We start from the raw sequence: 20646 nt of genomic DNA on the forward strand, positions 1-20646 counted from the left end.
CTCGATTTTAAACATTTCTTTTAACACAGAGTGACTTTGAAAACCATTGAGTGCAAATATGAAAATATCGAAAGGAAGAATCATCGTGCACATGTAAGAAAGGGAACCCAGTTGTCAAATGCTGCGTTTTGATGATCTTTCTGGGTGCAGAAACGTTGCCCTCATTCTCCTGTGATTTCTCCGTGTGGGTATCCCTCACGTTTCTGCCTGCAGATGATATGAGGAAAGGCAACTGTGCATCTGCTTCATTCAGAGAAAATGTCAATTCACGGCCCTCTCCACCCCTCAGCCAACGCTAATGTTAGCATATTGCCAAATGAAAATGTTGTTCCGTGTGCACTTGGGAAATATTCAGTGATGGTTACAGCTGAACAGGGCCAGGGGGTGGCAGCATCAGGCAGCTGCTGCGGCTGCAGGTCTGGCTGGGCTGCTCTGCTCAGGGCCGAAGCCCAGCACCCTGGTGTTCTAGCCCCGTCAGCCCTGCATTTCCTAACACAAAGGCAGAAAGGACCTCTGCCACCTGGAAGATGATCTTGCCCAATCCAGAGAGTTTTCTTCAGTTGTGATGGGAAAGATGCAAAGCGGTGTGTGTTGCAATTAATGAAGTTTAACTGAAGGGGTGCTGGTCAAGCTGGTGGAGAGGATCTGGGGTCATGAGAAAGCCCCAGCAAACACAGTCGCTGCCCACGAACCTGCAGTCTGGACTTCCAGCAGGAGCACGGTCCTGGGAAGGGAGGGCCTCCGATAACAGCTTTGGACCTTAAGACTTTTGCGTAGTTTTGCTTTCATAGGGGCAAGTACACGGATTATTACTCAAGATCTTTTATGTCTCCTGCTATTGTAGGTGTATTTGTTCCATATTCTCTCCCTCCCTCGCTCCCCCTCTCTCCCTCTCTCCCTCCCTCCCTCCCTCCCCCTCTCTCCCTCCCTCCCTCCCTCCCCCTCTCTCCCTCCCTACCTCCCCTTCTCTCCCTCCCTCCCTCCTTTTTATGCTGCAGTGCAGCTTGGCTTTTACTGTTTGTGATAGTCTATGAAAGAGAGATTTTTGTGACTTGATGGCAGTCAAAGGTGGGAGTGATTTGTGAACTTTGAGACTCAACTTTTCTTTAAGTAGAGAGACAGGAAGAGGGCATTTTGCTTCTAGGAAACTGGACCTTTATGGATGAAGTAAAGAAAGAGGAAGGAAAGTATATCTTAATCATAGCAGTTAATGTCAATTTAGCATTTCCTATTTGTCAGGCACGTGCTAAGCAATGTCTCCATGTTATTTAGTTGGTAAAATACCCCTATGAGGCAGGTACTGTTATCCCTTTTTACATAGGAGGGAACTTAGATTAAGTGACTCACTGGCTCCGTGAGTTTCGGTAAGTGATGGAGCCAGGCTTCAGACGCAGCTGGGCTCCTCGCAGCTCTGTGCCTTCCCTGCACACCTATGTTATGTTGCCTTCTGAGGAAGCTGGTTGTTGGGTAGTGACGATGTAGCTCTTGGATGAGAACAACTATTCAGGCGTTGTGCAAAGGAGAGATACGGGCCCACTTCAGCCAAAGAACTGTTAGCCTAACATGGATTGTACCTGAGGGAATTTCAAGACAAAAAAAAGAAATCTCTGCTGTGAAAGGCAGGAGACGTTTGATGGCTCCAGCATTGTGTAATGATGAGATACTAAGATTATCTGCTTGTGTTCAGGGGAAAATTAAATAATTGAATAACTGCCTGTTGGAAAAAGAAGATAGAATCTATTTATGCATTTTTGTAAAGCAAATCAATTGAGAAGAAAGCGAAAATCAAAGGGTCCGGAGGGCTCATGGCGTTTTGTGTGGAACCACACACCACAGTTTCATGTGCATTCTTGGCAACCTTCTCAGAAAACAAAAACAAAAACAAAAACAGGAACAGCTCTTAAGGTTTGAATGAGGACAATTATACGATCAAAGGACTATTAGAAGACACCTTATCAATTCGTGGAAGGTATGGGACACTTATTTCAAAGTTATTTGAAAATTATTTGTGTTTCATGGGCTGTGAATTATTCCTCTAACCTTCCCATCCATCTTACCATTAGCATTCTTCCTGGGATTTAGAATCTCTCTCTGCAGGCTCGTGTTCAGAGGAAGTTGTTTTGATGTGTTTGATTTTACCTTTTTTTTTTTTTAACATCTTTATTGGAGTATAATTGCTTTACAATGGTGTGTTACTTTCTGCTTTATAACAAAGTGAATCAGCTATGCATATACATATATCCCCATATCTCCTCCCTCTTGCGTCTCCCTCCCACCCTCCCTATCCCACCCCTCTAGGTGGTCACAAACCACCGAGCTGATCTCCCTGTGCTATACAGCTGCTTCCCACTAGCTATCTATTTTACATTTGGTAGTATATATATGCCCATGCCACTCTCAAATCGTCCCAGCTTACCCTTCCCCATTCCTGTGTCCTGAAGTCCATTCTCTACGTCTGCATCTTTATTCCTGTCTTGCCCCTAGGTTCTTCAGAACCTTTTTTTTTTTTTAGATTCCATATATATGTGTTAGCATATGGTATTTATTTTTCTCTTTCTGACTTACTCCACTCTGTATGACAGATCCTAGGTCCATCCACCTCACTACAAATAACTCAATTTCGTTTCTTTTTATGGCTGAGTAATATTCCATTGTATATATGTGCCACATCTTCTTTATTCATTCATCTGTTGATGGACACTTAGGCTGCTTCCATGTCCTGGCTATTGTAAATAGTGCTGCAGTGAACATTGTGGTACATGACTCTTTTTGAATTATGGTTTTCTCAGGGTATATGCCCAGGAGTGGGATTGCTGTGTCGTATGGTAGTTGTATTTTTATGATTTTTTCCTTTTTCTTTCTCTGCCTCCTTTTACTGATCCTTTCTAGTAGTTTGAATGGTTTCAGGATCCTGAGAGTAGAGTCGGGTTTTCTTTAAGTGGCTAAGGCTCCCATCCTGCGGCCATGTCAGGGGTGTTTCAGGGGTGTCATTGAGCTCATGGGAATTTGGACGCACTGTTAGAGAGAGGCTGTGTGCCTTGAGCCTTAAGGCATCCCAACTTTCTATGGGTTATGGCCTCAGGCAGTGATCCCTCACCCTCTCTTCTTGGCCTCCTTTCTGCTGGCCAGTGGGGAGCCTGGTTCATACACAGCCTCCTACCAGCCAGGGGTGAACTTTTATTCCCCCTAATCAGACAGAAGCCAAACTCCTGGTTTCCTCTGCTTGCCATTTTGATCTTCATTTGTTTCTGGCCCATGAAGACTTTTTTTCCCTCCCATGTTTGTGTCTAGAGTGAAATGGGGTGTTGAAAGTGTGACCTCATAGCATTATCTTTACTCAGAAAAGATAGACCTATTTCAAATAAACATAACGAAAATCTCCCTAAAGGTAAATGGACTGAGGTCTGCATGATCATCTCTCAGAAGTTTTAAAGAGACTTCCTTCTTTTCCCTGCTCTGTATGGGATATTGAATTGGTTTCTAGAAAGTTCCACCGCATTTCTGAGAGTCTCTGTTTCTACTCAGGGCTGTTTACAGTCGCAGCCAGTGATCCCAGTTTGTTGGGATTTCTGAGTTTTCACATCCTTTTTAATGACTTTTAAATCCCCTTCTTGTAGTTTATTAGAGGCACCTGCTTTTACCGTGTCTAGTTTGTGCTTTTAGCAGCTCAGGAGCAATAGCTAACATAGTCATCAGCACTACTTTAGCATCTGGCATTTTTTCCCTTTACTTCAGTTAGCAAGGTTAGTGAGTATTGTGTGTAAGGGAAGAGCTAAAGAAGTGCTGGCTGGAAATCTAAGGACTTGTCTAGGAGCAAATCGTCCAGTTTGGGGGAAAGGGGGGGATTTTGGACACTAGTGTAGGTCTGGATTTTTAGTTTACCACTTTGGATGAACATAGTGATATCCCTTTCTAGAAGGTAAAGACAGTTTTAGATTTCTTGCCAGATGGGCAAGTTTGACATCCTGGGAAGTACTCATCTTGGAGGAGAAAGGATTTTAGATGCAAGTCAACAGACCTGGCATGACTCTGACTCTGCCACTTTTGATTATTTTGTCTTGAGCAAATAACATGACCTCTGTGTACCTCAGTTAATAAATCTGCAAATTAACTGAATTTGACTAAGCAATTTCCAAGGTTTCCCCAGTGTTCCACAGGTTCCCAAGGTACATGCCATGGTCTCAGGGATGTTCAGGCCACATCTAGAGCTGGGTTTAGTTCTTTACTGAAAGGTCCCCTGCACCAGAGTGGCTAAGAGGTTGGCCTTTGGTGTGTGGCAAACCTAGCTTTGAATGTCAGCTATACCTCGCACATGATTAAGGAGGTCACTAAACCTTCCAAGTCTTGGTTTCCTTATCTACAAAATGAAGACAAAAATTATATCTATTGTAGAGAGTTGTTCTGAAGCTTAATAAGATAATTCAGTAGAAAAATTTGCTCAGGGACTAGCACATAGAAAGCAATCAGTATGTCTTTCTTTTTGTTAATTGTAAACTCCTTGAGAGCAGGCATTCTGCCTTACCTATCTTAGTGTAGTTCATTTACCTTTTTATTTCAATTACTTAGTCCCATGTTTTATATGCAGTAGTGTTCAATAAATGTACAATTAAAGTACAATTTTTTAAAAAATTTTTAAAATAATTATACAACTTTAGAATGAATACATGTCAAAAATTTATTTAGCTTTTTTTTCTTTTTTTTTAAGAAGATGTTGAGGGTAGGAGTTTATTAATTAATTTATTTATTTTTGCTGTGTTGCGTCTTCGTTTCTGTGCGAAGGCTTTCTCTAGTTGTGGCAAGCGGGGGCCACTCTTCATCGCGGTACGCGGGCCTCTCACTATCGCGGCCTCTCTTGTCGTGGAGCACAGGCTCCAGACGCGCAGGCTCAGTAGTTGTGGCTACGGGCCTAGTTGCTCCATGGCATGTGGGATCCTCCCAGACCAGGGCTCGAACCCGTGTTCCCTGCATTAGCAGGCAGATTCTCAACCACTGAGCCACCAGGGAAGCCCTATTTAGCTTTTTAATAAAGGAATCAGCAAGATAATACAAGAAGAGGAAAATGATTATGTAGTTTATACCAAAATAATTTTTCTAAATTTGAGACAAAATTAGTTTATGCCCTTATGGGGGAATAGAACCGTCACCTTTAAAGTGATCCCTTCTTGACATTTGTACCTCTGCAGGACAGAAATCCTCAAGTTAACCTACAGTCATAAAGTTCTTAGATAAGCCTGTGACACTACTCTAGAATGACATTGTGAGGATATGCAAGTTCCTTTTTGGTATTTCCAAGTTTGGGGTAATTTTTCTAAATAGTTATAATAAGACTAAACCCAAAGTATTATTTATCTTAGAAAAAGATTAAACAGGAATATGATTCTAGTATATAAGTATCTGTTTTCTGCCTAAACTTATAATAAGTACTAAGTTCATCCATAATTATGTTTTCATAATGTTTCATTAAGGGGAATGTAGGGATATTTAGGAAAGCACGACTAATTTCTAAGATAACATGGAGAGTAACCATTTAATAAGTGCTTACATGGGCCATGCACCATAATGAGGGTTTTATATACGTTTTAGTTTAATCTGTAAACGATCTTGTGAGGTAGGCATTATCTCCATTTTGAAAATCAGATAAATGAGTCTGTGAGGTTAAATAACTTAATCAAGATTACGAAGCCAGTATGAGCCGGAATCGAGGTTAGTCTGCTCCTGAGTCTTAGATTTCCTGCAGTGCCCTATGTACATACCTCCCTAACTTGTAAACTCTCCTGAATTTTAAAGTACATCTCTAGGTAACATACAGATGAATGGGTCTAGTTTTGCTTATATGATACAGCATATACAAAATGGTTCTTTTTCCTGTAAGAGACTTGCCATTGTGAAACTGCTTGAGATAAGTGGTCTTTCAGTTCCCTGGTCACTGGATTAAAACATGCATGTTTTAAAGAAAAGTAGAACTATTCTGTTTGCTCCTTTTAAAGGTTCCTGTTCTCAGGTTGTCGTCTTTGTAACTTATCTGTCTTCCTTATATCTCTTCTGGTCCCCAAAATGTCTGTAGGTGGGCTGGATCCTTTCCATTCTGGATGAACTGCAGCTGAGCCCTCAGCCTCCGGTTGGGGTCCTTCCTTTGGGGACCGGGAACGACCTGGCTCGAACTCTCAACTGGGGAGGGGTAAGAACTGCCCTCAGGGGCTGCCCATGTCATCCAGCAACAGATCTCCAAACCCATAGATGCTCAAGTGGAAGGGGCACATGCTACTCTTGTTCAAGGACCAAGTTAGAGTTGAGAATCAAGGTCCCCCATGAACGATGGTTTTATCTGGTGACTTCTTCAATTTAAACTTACAGTCAGTTAGAGAAGAAGGGAACATTTTATATTAAAAAGAAAATGGGGCCTGGGGCTTTTTGAGGTACCCACTAAAGACAGAGGGTGGGTTGGCCTTAGGTCCTCATGTTAAACAATTGCTCCTGACCCCCAGTCCTCTCCAGAAGAGTGAGTCTGGTTCAGAGTTACAATCCTGGAAGAGTTATGGCTTTGTTTGAGCATTTAGATTTCTGGTCAGTGTCGTCATGATTTTATACAGGTTATACAGGTAACCAACTGTTGGTTATACAGGTAACCAACTGTCCTTTTCAACATGGAGCCAATTCAGGAAAGCTTGTTGAAAGTAGTTTACCTGTCACTAACCAGCCATTTTATCATCATCATCATCATTATTTTTATAGTACTAAGAAAATAAGAAAGCACAATATGCTAACATATGCTGCCCCACCAGCTTTTTAACTGCTCATATGAGACCATTGCCTGGGCTGAGCTCCATGAAAATTATCTTCAGATATTAGCAGATGTTACTCTGGCTTTTGGGTGCATTCAACTCCCATAGGTGATAATTATGTCCGGATATTAGCAGATATTTATTTGGCCTTGGATGAATTAACCTCCCATCGGTCTTTCTTTTTTTAAGTAAGCATAGTATAAATAATAAATATATTTACATGAAGCAGCTAAACGTATTATTGGTATTAATTCCTCTTATCCAAATCAGTGACTTGACTGTCCTTAATAATTGCGCTATCAGTAATTTGTGCTCAAGGAGTAAGTAGCTAGCTCCCTAGCAGGGCTATTCCTCAGTCAGACTTGCCCTAGGTCCTGGAAGGAATGGTGTCCTAGTACAAGGTCAGGGAGAGGTGAGTGAAATGGAACGTCAGTGAAAGAAATTGTCTAGCCGATGTCACCTTGATTCTTTTCCCGCTTTTCCACATACACTTGTTCTGTGTATCCTCCAAATTCCTCTAGCAGGAGGCCGGGGGCGACCTGTTTTCATTCTGATAGAAACAGCCATCCAGCATGGATCTCAAAAGCCTGCCGGTGGCTGTTGGTTCTTGGTGCTGGCAAAAGTCATTCCTCAGCTCAAACCAGCTAGAGTTAGTATTTCTGTGCACATTACCCATGCCTATTGTCTTAAATTCTAAGTACCTCGAGGAAAACAGTTTACTCTCCCAGCCTTGCTAATTGCAAAATAAACAGCCGTAGAACAAGGGCTCTGCCTTGCATGAAATACCTTTGGCGGTACTGTTCCCTACTGCAGACAGCAATGTGTGTGCTCTTTGATTCCTTAGGGCTACACTGATGAACCTGTTTCTAAGATCCTTTGCCAAGTAGAAGATGGGACGATTGTACAGCTAGATCGCTGGAACCTCCATGTGGAAAGAAACCCAGACTTGCCTCCAGAAGAACTCGAAGATGGCGTGTGTAAGGTTAGAGAGTTCTTCCTTCAGCAGAAAGCTAACCCTGGAGTATCTGCCTGAGTCACAGGAAATACGTTCCTGGCTGGAGGGTCATGTGCTGATTCCTTCCTATGAGATGACAGGACGGTGTTTGAGTTGACGGCTACTAGGGCTATGAGTATAACACTTCCTGATGATTCTGCCCCGTAGACTTCTAAAGACCAAGATTTCCTACCTACTTCCATAGCGCAGGGAGCTGTTCTCTGTCCTCAAACTCCACACCAGAAAGAAATATATCAGTTTTCTAATCTTTCAAATTCATTGCAAACTCTTAACCTATGAGAAGTTTAAAAAAATCGTATGATCTGAAGCATTAGGCACAGGGTCTTTCAAAAGAAAGATAAATGCTTGAGATTTCTGGTCTGATAGCAAATATTTCAATTTCATCACTTGATTGGGACATCAAGATGCCTAAATAAATGTTTGACTTAGTGTTTTTCCTTCAGTGATTGAACTTGTGTCTCAACCCAAGACAAACCAAGGGACATAATTGTAAAAATGCTACTATAGAGCTTCAGGGGAACATTTGGCTTTAAGTTCCGGCCTCAATCTCAGATAAATTTGATAGGTTTCTGAGTAGACACTTGCTTTCTATTACTTTCCACTTTTCTTCTACAACAGTGTTTTCAAATTTTTGTTGTGTAAGAATCTCCAGGTGTGCCTATAAACTGCAGATTACAAGGTCCTATTCCCAGTGATTCTGATTAAGTAGGTGCAGGGTGAAGGCCCAGGCATCTGTACTTAAACGGCATCCCTGCTGTATTGGGTTGTGCCATCGATTGAGGCCAAGATTTCATGGTGGTTTCAGCCTTAAAATTCGATATCATTTTAGACCAAATCAATGCACCTTTACTGATTAGTACCATGATCCTGACCAATTGTGGTAGATGCTCAAGTTACTTATTTGGCTAAAATTGGTTAAAACATGTTTTGTCTTACCTTCATGGTTTTTTCACCTAAACTATGATCCAGAAACTATAAGGTTGTTAGTAGATATCATGATTGCTCAGTTGATCTTGAGTTCATAACGTCACAATGTTGTTTAAACAAGTGTCATCTTGGGATATAATACTTCTTCTTAATGTATTTGACTTACAGAAATTGGATAGAAAACAGCTGAAGTACAAAGAAGTGTACCATATGGAAATGTTATGGACCTATCCCCACTCAACTTGGAATGGTTAGATCCTCAATAGCAATCTATATTTAATTCTCTTCCCAATAGCTTAAGAAATGGAAAGACTTTTGGTGCAGCCTGGGAACATTAATCCAGATAATTAAAGGGTTTTGAAAGTGAATTTTTGAGGAGATGTGTAGGAAATCAGGGCAATTTTTCCTGGAAAATATGAATAAGAACTTAATAACAGACTAAATTGTGATGTTATTTAGGGGATGGTGACCAGATGTTCTCCTAAGTTATCAGTGGATGCTAAGACATGGGTTAGAATTGTAGCCAAAAGAGCATAAGTGGGAGAAATGAACATATCTGCGCTTTTGGCAGGATCACCAACCCTTGCTGTCATTACTAAGGACTTGTATTTTGTTTCAGTGCAGGAACTGGACATTCTCATATTTGAAGCCAGGAGAATGAGACATGTTTTGGCAAGGTTCTGTGTGTTTAGTTTCTCTCCCTGTTCTCTAGTCGGTTGTAACCACTTCTAAGGGCTGATCTGACCTCTGAATCAGTACAAGCTCTGACTCGGCGTTCCATCGAAGGGTTCATCCTTTATTTCAGTTTTTCTCTTTCTGCATTAATATCTCTCTTGCTCTCCCTCTGACTCTTCCTCTCATTTCATTTTTCTCTTAATGGGACACGATTATCGCTCTAGTCAAACAGAAAATCTTACTGATCAAGGGGCATATGAAACCCTGTAATAAACTTACTTTTGAAATCTTGAGGCCAAACACTTATTTCTAATAGAAGAGAAGTGCATTTCTATCTGGAGGATAAACCTGATAATTATCTGGAAACATTATCTAGGCTGAGATAAAATTACCTCTCCATTTCCTTTTTTTTTTTTTTTTTTTTTTTTTTTTTGCGGTACATTGGCCTCTCACTGTTGTGGCCTCTCCCGTTGCGGAGCACAGGCTCCGGACGCGCAGGCTCAGTGGCCATGGCTCACGGGCCCAGCCGCTCCGCAGCATGTGGGATCTTCCCGGACCAGGGCACGAACCTGTGTCCCCTGCATCAACAGGCGGACTCTCAACCACTGCGCCACCAGGGAAGCCCCTCCATTTACTTTTAACGTTTATCTTTCATTCTGAGTTGCAGAAGGAAAAGTGTAAGAACCACCATTTGCCTTCTAGCATTTTCCACATGCTTTTCTAATTCAATTGAAGCTTTCAAATCATATCAGCTTTGTAGTTTTAATGCAGGACTTTAGGCTGCATAGTTTGTTCTTTCCTTTACTCAGCTTGTAGAAGTAACAGCCAGGGACCCAGAGGACTCTGGGAAGGAAAGCTAAGGCTTGTATGTGTATCTTTGTGTCTGCGTTGCATATTTCAGTCATATTAAAGATTAGAGTTTATAGACTAAGTAGGAATCTGAATACTGATAAATACACACACACACACACACACACACACACACACACACACATATATTTTTATTTTTATTTTTATTTTTCCTCTAGGTTGAGAATAGCTGAATGGCTCCCACTGACTTATTGCTTACATGACTTTTGTCAAAAAATGTATTTTTTGGGAAAGTAAGTGAAGGGTAAACAAATGTTATTCATTTTAAGTTGCAGTATTAATATGCTGAACGTAAATTCTTGAAAAAACTTGCATCCACTGATTAAGAAGGTTAGACACGATCCTTACAATTGAATTTACTTGCTAAGTTTGCTTGTTGAATCATCCTGTGTAACTATTACAAATGTGCGTCCCTCAGCTTATGAGGTTCTCTTATTACAATATACGCAAGAATGGTTCTCATTGAATAATTTGTATTTGTATCCCTTTTTTCCTAAACTATTTAAAATTCTTAGGAGTATCGTTTGAGTTGAGCTTTCACTAAAGAATTAATTCAAAAATCCGTTGCTCCTTCCACATGGACACGCTGTCTTGAGTTTTAATAGATCGTCCTCCCAGGGACTTGCCCCAGAGACAAGTGTCTGGCTTTAGGTTTTATCTTCCTCTTTTTGCCTGGTCACACACAACTTCACCTCTGCCTTTGTTCATCATTGCAGCTTCCTCTGAATGTTTTCAATAATTACTTCAGCCTCGGATTTGATGCCCACGTCACACTGGAGTTCCATGAATCCAGAGGTGAGGACAACGTCCCATTTCCATCTCCCAGGGAGAAAGTTTCCAGCAGGTGTTTTGCATGTTCCGTTTTGTTCGCATATCACTTAAATGTTGACAGTGTGTCTAATGCAGTTCCATTTGAACCTTCATGTTGCCCCTGGGAGCTAGACAAGATAGGAACTTATTACAGATGTTACTTTGAGACCTCATTGTTTAGGGTCTCAAAGATGGTAAAGGTCAGGACCAGATGTTTACTCCGGGACTCAGGACTGCTAATCTTTAGGTTTGACTAGAAACTTTGAAGTTAGCGAACTACTAAGAAGTGATAAAAAGAGAGTCTTTCACTGAAGTCATTAGAATACTTACAGCTTCTCAAACCACCCATTATTAAAGTTCAGGACTTTATAACCAAGGTCATTGGAATCTTGTAGCCAAACATAAAAGTCTTCCCTGTGTGCACAAAAGAGACAACAGTCACCTTAGAACAGTACGGGGGCTGGCTATAGGTGGTTTAGGTTGAAAGAAAAGGGCTTGACGGTGATTGGATTAGGCCTGGAAGGTGCTTGGAATCTCCACTGGACGAGGTAGTATGAGTGAGGGCTGGTGGTCATGTAAGTACTAGAAGAGATGGAATCGAGATTTGGGGAAGCAAAATAACTTTTGAAAGAGAAATAAGATGAAATAATGACAAGTTAAATATTTCATCAACATTTTCTTATGTCATTCAGAACTGAGAAAGTTTAGGATTTGGGCTTATGCTTTGAAGCCCCAATCTCTTGCTTTCTTGGTCTCTCAATCTCTTTCTCTTAAACTCTCTTCTTGTACAATACGTCTATGTCTCTGCCTGTACCTGGTCCCTTGTGAATATGGTAACATGTAACCAAAATAATGCTTGGCTGCAAGTATAAGTAATTTGTGAGATAAAAGTCATAATGAGGGATTCTTTTACTTTTCCTCTAGATTCTGCAAGAGCCTCTAAGCTTTTAACTCATAGAATTTGAAATACAGAGTACAAAAGGCTACAGTTCAATGGTTCAGATTCCAGTAATAATGCAGAGAAAGTTCTGACAACACTTTTATATACTAAAGATCAGGAATGGGGCTATAGGATTAAGGCTGTTAGAAGACAAAATAAAAGTAGAGTATAAACCTGTAATTCTCTGACTGAATTCAGCAATTTTGTTAGACTTTGCATTCCTGGTTTCATGAGGCTTTGAGGGTCAAATGCTGAGCTAAGTAGAAGGAGTACTGATTAAAGAAAGAGTCATAGTTTTCTCTGGTTAACCAGAAAATCACAGATAGAAAGGTTGGTTGACAACAGAACCATAAATAGCAAATACCCAAATCAGAAACACCGACACGCTCCGCACCTCCCTGCTCTAGACAGTTCTCAGAGATTAGATATTCAGAGGGTCCTACATTAGGGCTGGCATTTATAACCTGCTGCCTTTCCTAATTTAAGGAGAGTAGACTTGGGGAAGTAACTGGAGATTTCTTTCTCCATTTCTTACCCCATTTATTTCTCATATTCTTTGGGAGACTCTGGATCTGGGCTTCCTAATAAAATCTTTACGTTTCTTAACAGTACTTGTAAAGCAGTACAATTATCACTAATGCATGAACCTCCAAATTAGACATCCTGCCAGGAAAAGAGGCCTAAATGAGTAAGTGGCGGACAGAGAGCTCATTCAAGGGAGCCTAATATTTTGTCTTATTAATCTGAAAGTTATCCTAATGATATGTTTCCTTGTGGTGAAACTTTGGTGACTCAGAATGAGAGGGCAGCAAAGAGAGACCTCACGGTGGAAAGGCCAGGCTTAGAAAGAATTCTTGTGGGAAAGCGATTTTTTTCTTTTCTTTTAAACTGTGGAACTATTTCATTTTAGAGAGGAACATACAAATTGTGGTGTATATGTATGTCTACGTCGTTTTATATGTGTGATTATAAAATAATTGGTTGAAAGATGCCAAGAGTTAATACTTTACTTTGAATACTTTATTGGCGAGGCTTAGTGTAAGTGCTTTCCTGCAATCGGAGAAGGAATGGCAAACATTTTCCCTGCAGGTAAGCCCAGGCCCTTGAGGAAAAACAGCCACTGAAGAGCTGGATAAGGGAGGATTGCTGTTGACTGAGAGTAACGCATACCATACTTACGGAGAGGATACTGAGATGGTACACGATAAATATGCACAAACTATGGGAACCAAACTTGGTTGATATGCCTAGACCAGAGGTGTGGACTTCTTAGTATCTGTTAGTCTATTCTGTTTGCGTCAAGTAAAAAAAAAAAAAAAAAAAAATCATTATTTATGATGAAAGGTATAATTACTCAAGCTATTATTATTATTTTTTTACTGTTTTCCATTTATTTGGATTTTCCCCATATTTTTACCTGGATAGTCAAGAAATCTCAAGCTCAGCTGCAGAAAGAAGAGAAAGATAGCAGGCCGCATTTTCAATAGGGGCATACGTACTTACTTTGTTGGTAGATTGTGTGAGTGGCTGTTCTCAGGCCACGCAAACCATAGTTGAGACTTCAAACTGTTCTCAAATACAGCTGCTCAGGGACTGAGAGTTCATGACAAAACTTGTATCGTTTGCCATCAAATACTTGCAGAGTGATTCAGAGCCCCATAAGAGCCATTACCAAAAAACAAACGCAAAAGAGCTTGCATAGAATAACCGCTTCGTTACTAGTCCAAAACTATAATACATTGGGAATTACGCTCATCCATTTACATGCAATGGGTAGTAAAAACAAGTCTCACTAAAGCAGAATCTTCAAAAATTTAATTGCAGAAACAATTTTTGGCATAGATGTGAAATAACCCATCAAACTGACATGGGACAAATGCAGACTTCTGCCTTACTATTGATACTTACATTGTATTTCTTTTAGAAGGGACAATTAAAACGACATTTATTTTGAGACAGTTTATTAGTGGCATTACTGTGTAAATGCCTTTAGAATTACCAGTAAAAAATCAAGCAAGGAGTAGAGATAGTCTTAACATTTTGATTGACTTAACATTTTGTATATGCAGAAGGCAAACATGAATAATTTTATCAGATAGAAGGTATACTTAATTTGATTGGAAAACAGAAGCTTTTTTATTCTCATAGTGGCTAAGCCATGCATGGCTGAACTGTTGCACATCAGAACGTGCAGTTGTTTGGAACAGAATTGAGAGTTTTAATAGGATTGGTCATTTAATTGTCAGTTGGAGTCTTGCCCAGTGCTTTAATCACTACTGCATTATGACAGTGCTTGAGGAAGTACATTGAAAATATTCCAATCCATTAACATATAGGCATGTTAACGATGATTATCGTTATCAGGTAGCAAAGCAAGGTCTCGCTTTGCCAGCTGCGTGAATTAGACTGTCATTTTGGGGGGGACATGAAGGATATTAAACACATCAAACTTTTAGTCTGAGATTGTCTGCTAAAGTTGTACTGCCTCATTGAAGTTACTTCTTATTCAGAGGATTTGAGCCTCTGCTACAAGGTCAAGGAAATACAACTATGACTCTAGAGGAAGCAGTTTTTAAATCTGATTTAGGATTTGCTATTTTCACCGAATATACAGAGACATGCAGATCAGCATGTTTCAAAGGATTATGAATGTTTCATGATTCATATAGAGAACTGACAGATTTCTTTAAAAAGGTGTTATTTTCAGTGGCTTACCAAATTTCATCATCACCATCACTGCCAAGGACACACTGCCAGGCTCTTGCCCAGGTAATAAGACTTAGGCACAGTCTGCCCTTGAGAAACTCTCACTGTCCGAGGTTCTCTGTAACCTTCTTTTCCATCTTGAACCTCAACGTGGCATCTACTCATCATTCAAGACTCAAGTGTACTTGCCTCTGGAACACTTTTCTGATCATTCCCTTTATGTGTGCCTCTTACTTTGTCTTACAGAGACATCTTTCTATGGCATATACAAAAGGACATTTTATTTTTCATTTTCAGACCTGTCTCCCCCACTCTAAACAACATGAGGGCAAAAGACCATGTCTTTACTTTTATATTCCTTGTGCCAAGTCCAGTGGCTGTCTCAATGTTTGTTACAGGAACGGAATGTTTAATTGGAGGATGGGCCTGTATATAAAAAATAAATAAAAGTAGAAGGGAATATAAAGTAAGGGTAAGATTAGTTGTTCAGACAGTGTATAATGTGGGAGTTTGGTAGGGACTGTTGGCAGGACAAAGGTATCAGGGGAAAGTTTCCAGAAAGGGTAGGAGGGAGTATAGTAGGAAATAAAGAAGGAGTTTGTTGTAGACGAGAAGTAAAGTGGGCAAGGGCATTTCAGACAGGAAGGAAAATGAGTTTGTGATAAAGATATGGGTTAGGTGACCAACTAATACATAGTGTAAAATTTTTGCAATGGTGTTAGAAACATGAAGATAATGTTGATAAAAATATTTGTCCTTAATGGGACATGACATTGGAAGGAAAGATTTTTATAATATATACAATTTGAATTGAAGGTGGCACTGTACTGTGGGCATAGATTTTAGAGTCATTTATATATACATAACTGAAGTCTTAAGATTGAGTAGATATCCAATGCAGAGAATTTGGAAGATGTGTGTTATGTGAGGTTCAGATCACTTACTGATTTTTATAAACATAGTGTTGAACTTATATTTACTCCCTAATAGGCAAGACCAATTTCAGACAAAAGTAGGCTTTAGGATTCCATTCTAATGGCACATATGTTATTGTGTTGTATACAAAGATGGGATTAATATATTAAACTATTGGAATGGATTATAGCCAGGGTCTGATCATCATTATAAATGGATTACATCCAGAGTGAAATCATTTAGATGATGAGATTTGGGAAGTATGAGCTAATGAGATTTAGATGAGATTTTTGGATTTTGAGTTGATGCTATAATTGAGATGAGACCTTTAGGGACCTGGGAGGGAGTGAATGTGTTTTTCATACGTGAAGGATGTAAATCATGGAGTCCAGAAGGTGGACGATGTAGGTAGAATTTTGGTCTCCATGACCTTTGCCATCTGGTGTCACGCTTACCATTCAAAAATAGGTTTGGGATTTGGAGACTTCCAGCTAGTCAGCCAGCTGTCTGATGAGAAATGACTTGGAGAAAGACCTACCCCTAAGAAGGGATTAATGATCATATGGGACAAAAGAGCAGAAAGCAAATATTTACAGTGGGTTCCTTTGGAATCTCTTGGAATTTTATTAGAAAGAATGTAAGGAAATAGCATTTCATTTGGGGATTTTTTAATCCGTTGAATTCATGTGAACATTTTCCAATGCAAATTCTCGTCTAATCGTTTTATGGTCCTCAACCTATATAACGTTCAGGAACAAACTCAAAATTAAACCATTTCAGTCAGAGCTTTTGTTGTCCTATGCCCTGGGTCCATTCTGCAGGTCATCAGTATCTATCTATCTATCTATCTATCTATATATATATTTATATAACTTCACTAAATCAAATGATGTTTCAAGGCCTGTCACAGACAACAGTACAGATGGTAGTTAGGAGTTTTTGCAAAATATGAAAGCAAATTCTCTATTAATTATTATCCAAATTCCCCATATTTAATTAAATTTGAAACTGCATAGATAGTTTATGGAAACCATGTCCTATGGAGGTCAAAGCAAATAATTGACCCTCCCCCTCCCTCTTTCTTCTATCACCCCTGCACTGTATCCCTGCCAGCCCTCTATTTTGAATAGAGTCTAGAGTGTTTCAGCCCTCAATGTGCGTGTGAATCACCTGGAGAACTTGTTAAAGCAGATTCCTAGACCCCAGCCCCCAGACGTTCTAATTCAGCAGGTTCAGGGTAGAGCCTAAGAATTTGCATATCTAGCAGGCTCCCAGTTGATGCTGCCGCTGATGCCAGTTTGGGGCTACACTTTGCAGCACTGGACACCTGTGCCAACTGCCTGTAACTAAGGGAAAGATGATGATGAAGCTGTTGGGTCCTTGGGATGGGGAGGGAGAGGGAAGAAGTAGGGGTGCTAATCTAACTCACTACCTTTAATCAGGTCTCTATAACAAAACTACCTTTTCCCTTTTACAGAAGCAAATCCAGAGAAATTCAACAGTCGTTTTCGAAATAAAATGTTCTATGCAGGGGTAAGTATATATTTCATTTTTTGATGATTACACATTATTTATACTAATTCACTCATGATAATAAAGATGCTAACTATACTCTGCTAATAATTACACACACATCTCAGATGTTTACATGTGTGTCTATATATGGTTAATGTTTAATGTCTTGGTTTAAGAATGAAAGTAAGTATGTATTTCTTAAGTTAGTTGTCAGAGAGTTCATCATCTTTGAACTTAAAAGCCCTGAAAGTTGTACTGAGGGGATGGTATTCAAGGAGTGGTGTGAAAAGCAAACATCAAAGCCAATCTAGAGAATGAGGAAATTAGGTAGACTGAAGGATGTATGGCATGTCTTGGGTTAGAATGTAGTTTTCATAGGGGCACGTATGAACTGACATTTGGATGAGAAATTGACAGAATATGGGAAGTTTTTCATGGAAGCATAGATGAGATTAAAGGGACCCCCTTCTTTTTCCTTCTCCTCCTACTCAGGGACATCCTTGGGCATGAATGGCTGGAAAGAAGAAAAAGGGGCCTCTAAAATATTGATTTTAAAAAGAGTGGCTTAAATTTTACCACTGGATAGAGGGAATTGAAGTAAAACGGGGTGAAATAAGACATTCTCAGTGGCAAGTTAAAGATTATATCAGCATCTAATGGACAAATAGGAAGATCAGGAAAGGTAGTCAGATCTCCAAACTGACCCTTGAAATTACCTACATTTTCACTCTCCTACTGTGATCTTAAATTTTATTATAGGTTACTTTTTTTTTTTTTTTTTTTGCGGTACGCGGGCCTCTCACTGCTGTGGCTTCTCTCGCTGCGGAGCACAGGCTCTGGACGCGCAGGCTTAGCGGCCATAGCTCACGGGCCCAGCCGCTCCGCAGCATGTGGGATCTTCCCGGACCGGGGCACGAACCCATGTCCCCTGCATCGGCAGGCGGACTCTCAACCACTGCGCCACCAGGGAAGCCCCTATAGGTTACATTTTGAAAACAGAGAATTCAACTTAGCCTCTGCACTAGTTTACTGTAGATTCAGCAAAAGGAGAACTTGTCTTATATTTTTGCATAACTTAGAATCACTAGGACCTATCTATCTCACAGAAGTAAGGATTTGGCATAACCATGCAATGAAGATTTTTTTCTTTCTTTCTTTCCTTGTATAGGCAGCTTTCTCTGATTTCCTACAGAGAAGCTCTAGAGATTTATCCAAGCATGTTAAAGTTGTCGTAAGTATTGAATGTGTTGACTCGTTTCAGTTAAATGTAAAAAGCATGCCCCCTAACATGAACCCCAAATACCAGTTTATATACTTAATCAGTGGGCTGCATAGAACTTTAACTGAATTGAGTGTAGTTTGTTCAACCGACATTTATGAGCATTTAGTTATGTGTCAGGCGCTGTCTTAGTTGCTGAGGATGAAGTTAAATAAGATGACTGGCTTCACCACTGAAGAAACTCACAGTTGAGTCATGGGGAGGGCACATAACTCTGGGCAGAACAATATAATCGATGTTGTTATTGGATTACTTATATAGTATACTGGTGGCACAAAGGGAGAAATGAAAACTGCCCATGGTGCAGTCGGGGAAGTCATCAAAGGAATGAAGTTGAGCTGGCTATTAAGGTAGAAATAGATGCTCACCGAACAAGTATCTTTATTCCCAGCCTATCTGAAGAGTCTCCGTCTTAGAAAAATATTTGATTTCATTATTTTGTGGTCACTCGCTCTCCAGCCTGCTCAAGATCCTTCAGCACTTAAGAGATTTTTTTTTTTTTTTGGTGCTATTTCCCTCTGGGTCTCTATCCCAGGTTTTAGGGATACTCATCTTGGAGGCAAGGGAGATGGGAGGTCATTTTTTCTCTAAGAGATATATTTAAAAATAGCATATCATTGATTATTAAGAAAGACGAAGTGTTTCCTTATAGCAAACAAGTTAAAAGAGGGAATGAACATGACTTTGCTGCACATACCTGTATAAGGAAAGAGAAACATGGAAGATAGAGAAAAATATATAGATGGGAAAGAAGGAATGGGAATGTAGCAATGCTTGAATTTATCGTGGAATAGAAAGAATAGCATTTGTGACAGGAGGGGACAGGACAAAAGGTATACATGTAAATAGAGACACATATATGACCTTAAACTAATGGATTTATAGAGGAATATAGAGGAGGCTGAGAGGATACAAATTCAAATTCGTTGTCACCAATAAAGCCTGTAGGAGACATGAATCTCCTAAATCAGTTGAAACAGAGTTTACCACTAATCACCCTGGGCACCACTTTCAGATGTTTCAGTTCTCATGAAATACCAACGAAAAGCAAGCATCCTATAGCAGTAGCAACTTTTGAAAACTGAAATATTGCCTTTTTAAAGCTAGATACAAGAAAGACACATGGTCCATTGAACTGCGAAGATCTTGATTTTGATAAAATGATGGTTAGTTAAGTAGCAGCAACCTTGCCTCAAACTTCCCCTGTTTCTTCTTTGGCTGCCTTCAACCAAGCCAAAAATAAACCTTCCCTCCTCTTGCAGTATTTTTCACATTATTAGGAACATTGCAGCACCTGCCGGGAGAGCCACTGAGCGGAGGGCAGTGGCCATATGGAATGGTAATGCTGTCCACTGTTTAACTCAGCTGGATGGAAATTAAGCTCTATGCCGCCTCACCACTAGAAAGCTTTTCTCCCACATCTGGCAGTCCTCCTGATGAGAAATATCTCAGGCATGGTTGGCTGTGTATCAGGGATTAAAAGAAGCTTGTAGAGAGGCCAAGGTGGCAGTCAAATAACTAGAAAAGATTTGATATCAGCCTGTACATGTAACATTCCAGGTGGATTGGTCTACGTAATCATCTCTTTTTTTTATGAAGAGAAAAAAAAACAATAGAAACTAAGTCTGAACAATTCTGATTCAGTCCTAGGTCTATCTTTATGAGGTATATGACTTTGGGGGAAGCATTCAACCTTTCAGAAGAGTTCTCTCTCCTCATCTGTAAAGCAGGCATAACAACATATGCATTTGAAGCAACAGTTACTGACCATTGTGCTGTGACACAAGGATATTTCTACAACGACATCATTGTATGTTTCCTGAGTGTGAGATGAAAAGGATGGGGGGTTAGAGCAATTAGATGTACACATAACAGCAGACCATCTTATCTTTGCCACAGGGTGAAGTCAGTATTTCCAAGGTAATAGTTAATAATCTCTCACATGAATACTACACACACACACACACACACACACACACACACACGCAGAGGACAGTAATGAAAACCTACATACAGCATTATTTTGTTCTGCTTCACACATGTTCTTCTTCTTGTTTAGATGCATCAGTGTGTGAGCTTGTACACAGGAAGATATTTTGTGTGCACATATTTTCCTTTGTGTGTTTGAAGTAGGGAAAGAGTTGAAAACGGCCGCTCTAAAGAGTTGTAAAGTTTAAATGCAATAATATATAAGAAAATTTTGTAAAACTCA

At 40.0% G+C, this 20646-nt stretch overlaps 1 protein-coding gene across 2 annotated transcripts in view; it reads left to right on the top strand.

Annotated features, from left to right (window-relative positions):
• Positions 1 to 20646, top strand: part of DGKI (diacylglycerol kinase iota) — a 447808-nt gene that overhangs the window by 252607 nt on the left and 174555 nt on the right. For both annotated transcript variants that reach the window (XM_060155951.1, XM_060155952.1), the window contains exons 13-17: positions 6065 to 6178; positions 7627 to 7764; positions 10986 to 11064; positions 17118 to 17173; positions 18324 to 18386. In XM_060155951.1, coding sequence (XP_060011934.1) covers positions 6065 to 6178; positions 7627 to 7764; positions 10986 to 11064; positions 17118 to 17173; positions 18324 to 18386 — 450 coding nt within the window. The remainder of the gene's footprint in view (positions 1 to 6064; positions 6179 to 7626; positions 7765 to 10985; positions 11065 to 17117; positions 17174 to 18323; positions 18387 to 20646) is intronic.

Source organism: Lagenorhynchus albirostris, chromosome 8, assembly GCF_949774975.1.
Source record: "Lagenorhynchus albirostris chromosome 8, mLagAlb1.1, whole genome shotgun sequence".
Lineage (NCBI taxonomy): Eukaryota > Metazoa > Chordata > Mammalia > Artiodactyla > Delphinidae > Lagenorhynchus > Lagenorhynchus albirostris.